This window comes from Halichoeres trimaculatus, unplaced genomic scaffold (assembly GCF_033239565.1).
Source record: "Halichoeres trimaculatus isolate MK-OKI-2021-1 unplaced genomic scaffold, fHalTri1.1 fHalTri1_scaffold_4, whole genome shotgun sequence".
NCBI lineage: Eukaryota > Metazoa > Chordata > Actinopteri > Labriformes > Labridae > Halichoeres > Halichoeres trimaculatus.
Window position 1 is genome coordinate 25,798,208 of NW_027437182.1, and position 14,285 is coordinate 25,812,492.

Genomic DNA, 14,285 nt, shown 5'->3' on the forward strand with positions numbered 1-14,285 from the left:
GCAGACACACAGTTATGATGTTTGGGTTGATGCCTGATACCAACTGAATCAATAATGAGCTGGGCCAGAGTTTAACGACCTGACTCCTCATCTTCTCAAAGACGTCTTTACTTTTACTGCAACATCTTAGCAGCCATCGACTATTAAAAAAAAAAAAAATCTGCAACAGTTGGTTTAAAACAGCTTCAGCATTTGACGGCAGATGCCATCACCTCTACTATTTCTCACTCTTACATCAGAAACAACTGTATCAACACAAATAGCTGACACACAATGTAAACACACATTTTAGAAAGAGAGATTTGTAGTTGAGAGATTTTTTGATTGCAATGCTTGTGCATTAGAGGATGTGTTGATTGAAGGTTGGTCAGTTTTTTTTTCTTTAAAACGCGTCATTAATAATGGCCCAGTCAGTCTGCATGTGCTAAAAAGGATTGTGAGAAGCATGAGTCACAGGGAAGAGGGAGCAAACTGCTTCTTGTAAATGTTTAATATTGATCTCAATCGCAGTGACTGTCCTGTTGCTGCTGCTCAGTGAAACCGATCAGTGTTGTGTTTCAGTACGATCTGTGATGTTTAATTACGTGCCATTTGAAAAACAGCGACAAAAATCTTAAGTTCAACTTTATTTATTTACTTCAGAAGCTCCCTTTCACGTGCCTGTTCTCAGGAAATTAGAAAGCATTTCATACGGACACTAAAGCAAAGAAATTGTGCCATTGACTGCCTCTTATTTGTTTCATGCATCAGTATAAAAACTGTTTAGTGTTATGTAGAATAAGGACAATGGCAACTGAGAAGTTGATACATGAAGTAGTTTTTTTTTTTTTTAACAGATTGTGTGTTCCCTCCATTGTAACCAAGATTTTCAGTCCATGTGACACAGCATGAAGCAGCCTGGATATGTTCTCATAGTCAGTGCCGTAAAAAACATCAAGGCACAATGCAAATGTAAAAGTTATTATTTCATTAGTTCTCAAAAAGCCTCTAAATCAGCCACAATAATAGCACTCCGTGATTCTACATTTTGACTGTCTCAGCTTAAGAGGTCATGTTTGACACTACTTGACACGAGGAATGACACAAAGGCTTCTCAGTCCCTGTCTAACATCTCTGGTACAAAATCTGCAAGAAGAGGTTAAGTAGCCACAGCAGGATGTAAGGTGAAGCCCAGGAAGAAGAAGTTCAGATCTGTCCTGCTGTTGCTCGGACACTCCCTCAATGATGCAACCCATTGGCATTTCAGTATTTTAGATGCAACCAGTGGTTCACAATTCATACCATGTAGCTGAGACGTCCTTCACTATGTGCTGCATTGTTGACAGTCCAATTACAAACCTGAATAGCAACAATGTGTTCAGAAGCTAAGCACAGTCTACCTTATAGGTCTTTAAAATAAATACTGTCCATCTTGTTTCATTACACCTTCCTTCCCCCCTTTAATCTGTTTCCAGTGAGTCTCAGTTTCACTGTAGGCAGTAAGTAACACAGAGGCCTACTGGAGTGTTTGGGCAACTTCAGCTTTTTTGAATACTTGCATATTATATTGAGTTGCTAGTAACCACCCTCTTGGCTATGGCTGTCTTTTGTAGCAGCTCTCTCTTCTTTGTCCATTTCTTGTAATTTTTTCATCTCTTGGAGTGGATCATTGCTTTGTATGGCTCATTTGTTGACACCAAACTGGTTTTGTCGTCAGTGATATTTTTACTACTTTTTCTCCTGTGTTTGTCTGGAGATCCTACATGTAACCATGGCTGCATTGATTACATGTGAACTCAGCTGTTTGCAGCCTGTAGCATGTCAGTGCTAACTGGTGTAAGGCCTGATGTCTTCCCACAAGGTGAGGAGAAGAAGGTGAGGACGGCGTGCTGTTTCTCAGGTGTGAGCTAAGAAGTGACGACATGGACCTGTCCTTCCATCCATCCTTATTGGGAACATTAGATCTATCTCCAATAAGATGGAAGAGCTAGCTGTGCTAACCCAGCAACAGAGGGAATACCAGAGGGCAGAGTAGCATCATGCTATTCACAGACATGGCTAACGGAGCTAACATCATACACTAATGCCATGTTGGAAGAGCTTCACCTGCTGTGAGCTGACAGGACACAGGAGACAGAGACTGAACAGACTGCTGAAGAAGCTCAGTCCTGGACCCTGTGGAGGTGGAGGCTGGCTGAACTGGAGAATGATGGACAAGCTGTCATCATCTATTTTCATATGGACCTTTTTGCACTTTCCATACACTTTCTTACTTTTGTTTTCTTGCTTGCTGCTGTGACTTCAATTTCGTTGTACTTGTTACAATGACAATAAAGTTCTATTATATATTAAAGGATCGGCAGTTTCTGATGCATTTTAGAGAGCCATAGAGCTACCAACCCTCAAGTCCAAATCACCCTTCAAGTCCTCACAGTTCAAGTCAGCTTCACTGGAGAAGAATCAGAGTCAAGTCTACATCAAGCCTTCATTGATGAAGCCTGACGTTAGTTCATGCAGAACACAGAAGTCATACGCCCCAGGTGTAATCAGCTGACAGGTGCTGATTGACTCATTGTTTCCAATCACCAACAGCCAATCAGAGCCCATTCTCAAAACAAGATGGTCCATTCAAACATGCCTTCACTCTCATTGATCCTTGCTACACCAATGCAGCACACACTCTGCCTCTGCTGGTTAAGCTTTTCCTCTACCATCCAGCCTCCTCCTTCTTCTCTCAACTCTCAAGGTTCGTCTGTACCTTTGAAAGGGATTTTGTAATGAAAATGTAGAGCCTTGATCTCCAGGCTTGAGAGCATGTCCATTTGGCAATAAATGGTTAAAATGTGTGAGGAGACTGCCCCTGACTGAATCAATATTCTTATTTATTACGAACCCAGAGGCTGTTCATCTCAAAAGTGACTGCATGAACCTGGACTGACTTGGGACTTTTTGGATGTGTAGAAGAAACATTTAATTTACTGACATCAGATCCTGAGGAATCTGGAATGTCTGGAGATTTAAATTATCAGGGAATCTATTGAAACTTGTTGCCAGGGAAGTGCTCATCATGCTGACTGCTTTACCTGCACACGCCAGAGCCTGCTGATAGAGCCTGATCAATACAACTAGTATTAAAAAAAACCTAGCACACGTCTCATACTAAAAATCCCTGAGTATAGATTCCACATTTTCATGCAAAAAGTGAATGTAGCATTTTTGGTGATTCATTGTTATATGGATCACACTTTTTTCTGGTTATCTTTGACAGTTCAGAGGGTGTCTATGACAATGATTCGAGGCCTCTAGGTGAAATAATTATGTTTTGGTCAGACATGTAACAATTACACTCTCGTCACAGCGTTACATATTGAGCAGCAGGCGTCAGCTTCCACACGTAGTCCACACTGTACAGAATCCAACAATCGAGATTCCCGTGAGCACTGCAGCAATGAAATTTTCATGGCAGGGCCTGGCGTGATCTGAGGGGCTCCATACCCCAGCGATGGGCACCTGCTCCGGCTGCAATGCATTATTTAAAAACACTCATTCAATCCAGGCTTCAGGGGACACCTTTTGTTACTCTGTCAGAAGGAGTGAGCGTAACTCGGCTGAGGAGGAGACTTTTTTAAAGAAGGGGGGGTCTGATGGAGCAGAGCCCGAGGATGTCCAGGTAGATAAAGGAGGCATGGGAAGGGAAGGGGAAAGGGGTTTGTACTGTACAGGAGAACTGTGTCAGAGGGAAACTAGAGGTCAGGGCCTCGACTTTTTCCCTCTGTGGATGGTGTAAACCTGAATTCCTTCCCTGTGAACCCTGTGCTAGCTACACATGTCACTCAGGAATAAAAGATGAGATGCTTACAAGACAAACCACAACCACACTGTCAAGTCTACAGCTCACGTTTCCCTCTCTACTCTTGGCTGAAAAATGAAATCAAACAAGGAAGTTTGTTCAAGAAAATTACTTGATGATACTAGGAGACCAGTCTGAGTGGGAGAAGGAACATCTGACCTATAAAGAGAGACTTAACATTAAATGAGCAACAAAGCCAAGAAGGGCAGCTGGTTTTTGTTTCTTCTTATGAAACATCTCAGGTTTTCCTTCATAAAGAAACCTTACAGACTGTATCTGAGGCTTTCTGCTCTTCCTACCTCTCCTGTACCCTCACCTCATGCGTCCTAACTAGCACTTTGTTCCTTGTCCACATATCAAGGAGATCTCTCCTGTGCCTCATCCACAGGAAACACACCTGACATTTAGCCCCGGGCTGCCCTGGCTGGCATTCCTTTACCTCCGTTTGCCTCCAGAGACAAGGGCATCTCAGCTGAGTTTAGCCAGCTAAAGCACGGACAGTTAGCAAATTAACTTTCATGTCTTTGTTTCAATAATTCAGCAGCAAGAGCAGGGGCAGGCTGAGGTAAGGTATGGAGGGAGGAAGTGATAGAGGAGGATTAAGCAGGGCCTGATTCTGCAGTTGCTTTAAGAAATACACAAAAATATACCATTCATAATTTATTGTCCCATGCACTGTATGTTTCACAAAGCACCACTGAAGAAAGAGACAAAAATATGATTTCCCTCACATTAAATATTTATAAACAATGTATAAAGTCAGTAAAGATCTGACACTGTGCTGGTAAATGTAGTCATGTGGTGTGTGATGGAGACACCTGTGATTCTGCGAAGCTGTTTCACTAAAGCTTATTCCCTCTGCACACACTGTTTATGTTTGCTTGGCTTTGTTATGGCAGCTCCTTTGTCAAAACAAATCAGTGTCAATAGGCGTGTAAACACACACGGCTTTAGCCATGGGTTAATCCACACACACTTTCTCTCTCTCTCACACACATATGAAGTGTCACAGTCACATACACACACATAGACACGCACATTTACTCCTTTCACTTTCCACCAGCAGCTACCTGAGTGTGTGAGGCTACCTGCCAACAGGCTCACCTGGAAACAACCTCGTAGCTCGCACTTTAGCTGCCTGATGACTTGTTTATTTTCAGCAAAGTCACAAAAACACTTTGGAGGAGAGATTTCAGACGATTTATGATAAGAGAATATATTGACATAGCTGACATAGTTTTGTTTTCAGCAGAGCCTCCTCCCTTTGCTCTTAATATTGACATCTCGAGCAAAAATGATCCAAACTATGAACTGACTCACTTGTTGACTGAAAGGCTTTATCTTTAGGACTCACATGAAGTCTTCTTTACCTTTTCTCCACTCAGACGGTTTATTTCTCTGTGTGCTCCTTGAAGACATGCTCACTTCTCCTCTGTGCATCTGTTGCCAAAACTGATTAACAACTTCAGGCTTAGAGTCTCAATATTTATACTCTCTTTTATTTCAAGAGAGAAAACTGACAAATTTGTGCGGATGCACCCAAAGCAGCTGACGAAAGGCGGCATTAATTGACTGTTGACATATCTGAATGAAGCTCAGTGAGCCAAAGGGTGCCGAGGGTAAATCAAGGGTTTCTTTACTTTTAGAGCAGTGTTCCTGCCTATGTCAGTACGCAGCTCTTTATGCTGCCTTCAAAAGGGTAAAATACAGATGGCAGAGCCATCTGTGTAGAATCAAAACCATGCATTCAGACCTGAAGATCCCCATTAAAGTGCATGTAAATACATGGGAGGAGCCAGAGGAGAAGTGGAGGATGTAAAGACGCCCGTGTTCAAAACAAACTGATTAACTTGAAGTTCTTGAAGCTCTTTGCCCAAACAAATTCAGCAACACTCCATATCTCACAAAACTGTCTGTAAACAAACACGGCGGATGAGAAAATAGACGCAGGGAACAGGGTTCTTTGGAAACAGAGACAGTGCTTTAGAAAAATGAGAGGTTTGATCAGACTATGAAATGTTTTTGTGAATGGCATCTCTAATTAAGCACAGATTTATCAGTGCCTGCTTCAAAGAGGTTATAGTGACTAAATAATAAGGTGGCAATAATATTGTAGCCGCTGTATAACCTCTGTTCAATTATATCCGATAAAACACAGGAGGAAAAAGTGTGGTAAGTAATTAAATCACACGGTCACAGGGGGGACCCATTCTTGCTCAACCTTATGATAATTGTTCTTTTTTCTGCTTGTTTTTTCTTTACAAACATTCTGATCAAGAAAATGCTTCTCAAGGAAGAAAACCCTCCACTCTTCTGTCGGCCCTGCTACCAGTGATCTTCAGAAAAACAAACCGGGCGACTGAATACCTTCAGTGCGGCGAGGCCTTGGTTATGTGGCTGAATCCACATGAGTGTGAAACACACATGCGACTGTTTGCTTTATGTTGTGTTTCTGAACAAACTGGTTGGGTTCAAACCTTGGATTCAAGGCTCTAAAGAAAATCAAAACTCTCTGTACACACACAGCTTAGCACAGGATGCAGCATACACACTTAGATGCACACTTTAACTTGTAAATCTGAGAATTTTGCAAACAGACTAGTGTGCATTTTTTAGGTGGCTGACAACTACAGCTTTGAAACACAAGAGGATGTGCTGCACAACAAAAGAGAATTCATTTTTAATACAGACCTTAAGAGCCGTCTAATGCACCCTCCAGATTACATGCAGCAACAGTTACAAATCCGACAACTCCTCACCGTACTCTAAACTCTACATAAAATGATTACCGGGGGCAATATGGGAGGAATTAAAATGCCAGGTGCTATAATAAACCCGATGGCAACATGGCAGCGCATGCTGTAAGTAACTGGCTTACACCACAGCAATGAGAAATCCACTCTTCTCTGGGAGTCAAAAGGGAAAGTGGCATAAAAGATAAAGATAGTTTTCAGCTTAAACTTCTAGATTGCAGTTTATGTACTCTCCCCTTTTCAAAGCTTCAACTTTTTAACAACACATCCTAAAGATGTTCACTTTTTTAGTATTTTACAGGTTATTCAACATTTAGCAGACGTCAAAAGTAAAGAAAACAGTTTTTACAAATCTAATCTTATTTTGTGTTTTCTGATCATTAACCCCAAACATGATAAATAAATCTTAAGCCCCAATCACTCTGTCATCACTCTCTACTGTTTGTTCAACAAGTTTGTGATATAATATCTGGCTTAAAAGAAGACCAAGCCTTCTTCACAGTAAATCACTCACACACCACTGGAGATAAAACATCCTTACACCAAGGTCTGATATGTGATGAGAGCTGGTTCAGTCACCTCAGCTTATTTATTCATTTATTCATTTCAACATGACAAACAGCTGACCAAAACTAACTCCAACCTAACTTCTTTAAACAAAGACAAACAAATACCCCGTGTCATAAGTCTGAGTATTTTACACCGCTGAGGAAATATCCCATGAAGCAGCTGTGATTCAGTCAAACAGTATAAATTACTCTGCTTCAGTCTTGTACAAGTTCGTCCAGGGCGCCCTCTTTAAAGCATCTGCATATGTAAGGATCTGTATGAATATGTAAATATGAATATGAGCTTATTCAGTGATGCGGTGAGGTAGCTATTGTGAGCTCCACATTTACAAGGAAACATGTGTTGGCCCTGCGGTGCAGGTTAGGGTGACAAGACAGGTGAGGGAAGAGGGCAAGCGATGTCCATTATGTGTGGCCATTACCTGTGTCCACACCCATGATGTGCACACACACACACACACACACACAGAGTTAGCTGAATGTACTGATTTTTACTAAGGAAATGCAAACAAACAAAGTAGAACAAACTAGTCGAAGGATTTTTGCTTGATACAAACAGCCTCAACGCAGAAGCATTCATCATTGCTACTTCTCAAAAGACGTGTATCTCTTATGGTTTAAATTATTAATCCTCCTCCTACACTATCATTTGAAATACATGCTGCCTCTGCACTGATTTCACTTCCAATGACACATGGAACATAATCCACGCTGCCTGAACAAGCAACTAAAAAACACAGCATTTAAATAATCTATTGCTCTCTGAATATTGTAAATAAAGTAATGAAGATGCAGCACACAAACAGGTGTAGAAGCAGCCTAACGTCTGCTCATGGTTCATATGCAATATTAAAGCATCATATGCCGGTTCAAAGGTCACTCTGCCTGCTGTTCATAAAACCACATGGGACTGTTTTCATTTAGGATTCACTCCTCAGGATCGACACAATCACACACACAACACACACACTGAGCAGCTCAATTTTCCAATAATCTGAGTGAAATTAAACGCTCATGGCACAAGAAGTGTACAAAGTATTCAAGGAAGCTTACACTAAGCACATAAGCAAGCCACATCTCTAGAAAGCTTAATCAATTGAATGTGACACGGCAATGCATCAAAAAACCTACAAGAGTCTCTAAAGAAATTTTGTTTCTGTTACAGATGTATGATGTGTGTAACAGCACAGCCTCTGAGGACCTGACTGTGTTTTTAGATTACAACTGCATCTCAGCAGGGTTCCCTTCTGTGACTCCCCCAACCTCAGACTGTTTAGTGCTTAAAAATAGCTAATGATGATAAAAGACTACACCAATCTGAGGAGCCGGGGTGCACAGAAGTTCCACATTTTTGAGTGGCCAAAAACAGGAATATTTAAGGCAGCATTAAACTAAAAGCAAGCATAAGAAGAAGTGTAGCCTCTGGTCTCTGGAAGGGACAGATCCACTAAATTCCCCTTCTATAATATCTTGTGAAATATTTAAAGCATGTATTGACAATTGCTTTCAGTTTGTAAAAATAATTCAAGACGTTAAGCTTTGAATGGAGCAACACAGAACTACACCGTTTTCACAAAACACGCCACAGTAATTTTGAAATAAACCAAGACAGAGTTTAACCAGTCCATACATATGCCATATCGTAGTGATCAATTTTTGTCACTGATGGTGTCAGATGTAAAAAGAAAAAGAATAAGCTTCATGTTCGATGTAGCACGGCTCTCCGTCGTGTGAATGGATGCTAAAAAGTTTACTGTATGACTACTGAACGGGACAAAACTTTTTCCCGACATCGCCAGGTTTACTTGTGCAAAGCAATGCACCATCAAAGACAGAAAACAGTCTTTCCAAGCTGAACATTTCTCTCTTAAAATACAAAAATGATTCAACAGTCGCACAGCTTCATCTTCTAAAGTTTACAACATCTGACCGTACGGGCTATCCGTACCTAGGCACGAGCGCGTAAACCTGAACAGAAACATGCTCGACCAAAAGTAAAACACAATTTTATACCTTTAAAGCTGCAGGATTGTGCTCTACACAAGTGGCATATCACGACATAAAATGCATCATTGTGCTGTAAAATGTTGCGCCGAGTTGAAGTGAAAGAAGTATCAGCAAGGATACAATATTGGTAAATATTCAGTGCACAAACGCAAAGTGCTAACAAGAGGTAAAATTGAGATAAAGAAGTTTTAAAAGGCGCACCTCTAAGGTGGTCGGAGGGGAGGAGGAAACCGCACGCAGGAGCGCACTTTAGTACAGTACACTCCTTTTAAATTACAGTACCTAGTTTCGAAAGTTGGACTCCCCTCCTCTGCTCCCCTCGCCTGCATGATAAGCAGGTAAACTCTAACATAAAGCGCATAATTCACTTACTTTTCTCTCGCTTGGCTATCGGAAGGGACGACAGCTCCTTTACCTTTGGCGTACATGCTGGATTCTGTTTTAAGACTTTTGCCCCACTCAACACCTGTCAAAGAAAGCAGCCAGGAAAACGCTCCATCTCCATAGCTACCCCTTTAGTGTTTTTCCTCCCCCCTTCTCCTCCTCCTCCCCCTCCCTCCTCCTTCTCTCTCCTCTCCCTCCCTCTCTCTACTTTTTTTTTTTTTTACATCTCCAACATTGGCCACAAATCAGGCACAGTTTCTATTGGGGAGACTTGAAACCGTCCTCTGTTGGATTTTTTTTTCCCTCCTCAGCCGCTGTTCCGCAGACCTGCTGCTCCTCCCTCCGCTTTGAAAGCGGTGGGGGCTCCTTAAAGGGAAACACACACTTCTTGTTTACTGACCTCAGAAACATGAGGAGAGAAGGGGGGAAGATGGGGAAAGGCATGCCGGGTACAAGCTCTGCACTTTACAACAAATGCCAGCACTTTTAGGAAGGCCTGCTATCGATGGCATGTTATTGTACACACATTCTCAAAGGGAAAAAACAGAATTCCAGGACTTAGATTTGATTTGTGACTCAAAACAATGGGAATACAATACGTAATGGCATCTTATGTGCCCACAATACATCAAACAAAAAATTAATATGTAGCCCACAAAGATAAGTAAGGAATAGTGTATAGTGAGCAGGTGGTAATGGCGGACTGGAGTCCTGACATGTAGGATTTCAAAGTCTAAGTGCCTCACCCTGAGGATCCAATCTGCTATGACACCTAGCGACTACATTACCTGAAACACAAAATTAAAAATGTAAACATAATGATACAAAGGCAAAGTGAGGACTACTTAAAAAATCCAGTGTTTTTGCATAAAGATAAGTTTGATAGAGACTCTGTTTCAGATGAGCACCAGCACCCACTGTCGTAAACATGTGGCAGGGTGTGCATTTCTTTCAGAAACAAATCAATGGAGATCAGATCTTCCTTTTTAACTCAACCTGTTTGTTTGCAAACATAACCTAACTCTTCATTTTTATTGATGAGATATCTGAGGTTAGGATGGTTCAAACTGTTTTTTGTTGAGTCTGTCAATTTGTTCAACACTGTTGTCAGATTGGTTTGAATTGAGCTTTTTTTTTCGGCTGTGTTCTTCATCAATGTAACTTTTACATCTTTCATAGAATTTTGCCTTTTAACAACCACTGACTAAGATCAAAGTTTTTTATTCCCTGTTGTCTGACTCAGACCAAGATATTATTATAAGTAGTAAGGGGGTCAGAGTGAAACTTCCTCTCCCAAGCAGCTCTGAGCTTTACTTGAGTGAATCTGCTGTCTAAGCAGCAAAGGACACATGATCTTTTGTTATTCAGTGTAATAAAAAATCAAAAATGAACGGGTGGGATGTAGATCCAAAAGCGATGAGTTAATCAAGGGCGTTCTTGGTTAACACAAGGGAAGCTTAAGCTGCAGTCTCCTGTGCCAAGTCATACTCACTGTTCTGCATAGAGAGTGATCTGCCCATAGTCTGAGCACAGCTCTAACTGTTCAGTTCACATCTGAGAGATGTAGTTTAACTTTTTTTTGTCTGATCAGGGGCTGATGTTATACTTTACCCCCCCCCCCCCCCCCCCTCTGACACCTTATTTGCAAGAGAAACCCACATTATTTTAAACCCTAAACTCATTGTGAAGCAGCACCTTGGCTCAAGGTTCTGAACTAGTTGTCTCATCTGCTCTGGATAACAGCTATGGTAAAATGTGGATTCTTAAAAGGTAGAGTCTGCATGATTTTCTTTAAGATAAAATGTCAACGTTTACAGGAATAATCGCCACTTCTGGGCCCTTTGAACACAAGTGGCAGTATCTACGTCTGCCTCAATCCTCTCCTCTGCTTGTATGTTGAATTTTTGGTTGTATCGCGATGTTTCCGGGAGTAATCAGCTAATCACAGCGCGCCCAGTGCGCAGGTGACTTTGCCAGTTGATAACGGTTGATGATAGCGAGCGGAGGAAGCTATCCCGAGTAGCTAGCATATCAGACGCAGAACGGAGAAACAAAAACACAACCAAAGTGGAAGTTAACGCCAAATAGATGAAGCTTTTACCTGAACGGGTGAAGCTTGGCTGGGCGTTCACTTGCTTTCTGGGAATTGGCAAGCAGCTCGGGACAAAGAGCGACGGGAGTTGGTTTTCTACTGACCAGGTATGTGTCAGATAACCCCGTGATTAGCTTGTGCTAACATGCTAAGTCTGGTGCACTGCTCTCGAGTCTCTCCCACGTAGAAACGGGACGTAACAGGTGGTTGCTGAGCTTGTAAATGTGTTCACATAGTTTTGGTCGGAATCCTTGAAACATTGTCACTTTTGGGGCTACATATGCAATTCAGTTAACACATGTACATGGGTGGTCGTGCTTATTTAATCACTTCTTTAATAGGTTTCTCAGTCATTTACATTTTCCATAGAAGTCGTGAGAAGTGCAAAGTGTTCACCTCAGAACGAGTGCTTGGTTTGTGATTTCCAGGCAACTGTAGAAACATGGCAGTGTGCAGATTCACTGGATGAAACTTGTAGATGTAGAAACTCATTCCAAGGTGTCAAAAACTGATGATTATACACCATTAAAAAAAATCAAGTATCAACTCTATCCCCCATCTTGACTTTCAAAGGATGATCTAGACTTTAAAAAGGAGATTCTAGCAATGTTACGTCTGGCTTAAGGTAATTTTGTGGTAAAAAGCTGATCTGAAAAGCAGCATACTGGGTATTTTACTGGGTTCAATCGCAGGGGCTGAAAACACTTTTACTTCCTCTCCATCATCTGAATTTAAACCAAATATTCTCATGACAGCCATCTATAAGTGACATCAACTCAAATATTAATGACATATCTCCACTATGTTCTAGGTTGTAATACACCTTTTTAAACTGATAAATTGCAGACATTAAGCTCCATGGTTGATGAGCTGCCACATAGAAAACAGATAATGTAAATTCAGATAATTGTGTTTTATGTAGAAAGAACAAAAAGACTTTGACAAACCAACGCTGACATTTTGCAAACAGCCACTTCCTTGTTAAGGTGGCTCGATATGCAAAAAAAATCCCTGTTTATTTTGACTTAATATCTTTGACTGTACAACTCTCATTAAGTCCTTTTCTGAACAAAACATATTATTTATACTCTTTGAAGTTTTCAAATTTGGAATTATTGTAGAATATGTTAAATTTCTTTGGAACCACACCTAAAACACTGACCACACCCATTTCAAGGTGATTTTAAACTAGCTGTGAACTAAAGAAGAAATCTCAAGAAAGAAAAATGCTACATTCTTCAAATTTTACTTGAAGAATAGTTTGTGTGTAACCTTCCAATCTGACCTTGTTACTGTACATAATTCAATTTGTATTATAATACAAAATAATCATCTGATTGATGATTATTAGATCATCTGATCTGGTTCTTACCAAAGCGGCAGATTACACAGCTCTGTTAATGTCAAAAACACCCTTAAAGTTTTAGCTTGTTCTCTTTTATAGTTTTAAAGTAGAATGAAAGAAATGCAGAATCAGAGGAAAATGTATATAAAAAGTTTAATCCTCAAAAGGCTCCTGGCTAAAAAAAAGAGTACCTACCCTTTTTTACTTTACTTTTATTTATTTTTTAAAACTTTTTTCCCTATTGGGCCCCCTTTAAAGGGGCTGTGAGGAGCATGAAAGTCATGTTAAAATAGTCTCCTTTTTAGATAGATTCCCGATCCTAATCCATATTTTAAAATGATATTATCAGCGTCAGTATAGGTTATTTTGAAAATCTACTTCGTAACTTCTTCGTAGCTTCCCGAAATTTGAGAGTCTATCAGTAAAGTGGTTACATTAGGTCTGCTTGGTAGATGAGCACTGGCAGGACATGACCAGGCTTAACTAACATTACACAGTACCGACACATGTCACAGTACTGGGCTGTCAGTAGCGCTACATATGGACCATAGACTGTAAAAAAATGGACGTCCACTTGCTCAGCTCAAAGTGGGGTCGCCACAAAAACTGCTCCGCCTGGTGGCTGGCTGCAGTATAGGTCAAAAAATCTGACTCCAGTCATTCCAGATGGGCTGTGGTCAAACTTTAAAACATTAATACACCTCGTGTATTAAAATGTCCGATTGTTGTGGTGATTTGAAGATATTATTTTGCTTCCTTGTATTCAAGTTCTCTCTTTTCTGAAAAGTTTTGCTTTCATTAGTTATTAGAGGTGAAAAACAAGGTTTTACATCATGTTTAACAATGATTGACAGCTGCTGTACTTGTGTATTTTTTTTGTCAGGGATTGTGAAATATGTTTGGAGGTAGGGTCAAGTAGTGATTAAACTCTTGAAAGAAAAAAAAACAAACATTTTTTTTTTTGTCACCCTCATCGTCTCTACTGCACAGGCTCTGGCTGCACAGCTGCTGTCTATGACTTCCCTTGGGACAGGGGATTCTTGGCTTCAAAACCGTACAATGGGAAATGACGGCGCCACGCTGTCCACTCCATATACAGTCTATGATGTGGACGGCAACAAAACTACTGTATGAACCGACAGTTTGCCTGTTGTCATGACAGCCTACGGATACGTTGAAGCACAGGGCTGCTAGTAGAAATACATTTAGCCAGCTACTGACTTACGGTACAAACTCACAGCATTTGGCATGTTTCAAACAACGGCGCTAAATTAACTGTACTGATGAATACCTTACCTCGTCGCGT

The 14,285-nt window shown here is 40.8% G+C and overlaps 2 protein-coding genes across 4 annotated transcripts in view; one reads left to right on the top strand and one right to left on the bottom strand.

Moving 5' to 3' along the window:
* Window positions 1-9,708, bottom strand: part of ssbp4 (single stranded DNA binding protein 4) — a 105,138-nt gene extending 95,430 nt beyond the window's left edge. The window contains exon 1 of the mRNA XM_074667968.1: window positions 9,531-9,708. Within this exon, the coding sequence (XP_074524069.1) occupies window positions 9,531-9,586 (56 nt within the window). The 5' untranslated portion in view covers window positions 9,587-9,708. The remainder of the gene's footprint in view (window positions 1-9,530) is intronic.
* A 1,829-nt stretch (window positions 9,709-11,537) lies between these two features.
* The window catches only part of crlf1b (cytokine receptor-like factor 1b), an 83,264-nt gene continuing 80,516 nt past the window's right edge, over window positions 11,538-14,285 (top strand). For all 3 annotated transcript variants that reach the window (XM_074669233.1, XM_074669231.1, XM_074669235.1), the window contains exon 1: window positions 11,538-11,741. The gene's annotated coding sequence lies outside the window, so the exon portion shown is untranslated. The remainder of the gene's footprint in view (window positions 11,742-14,285) is intronic.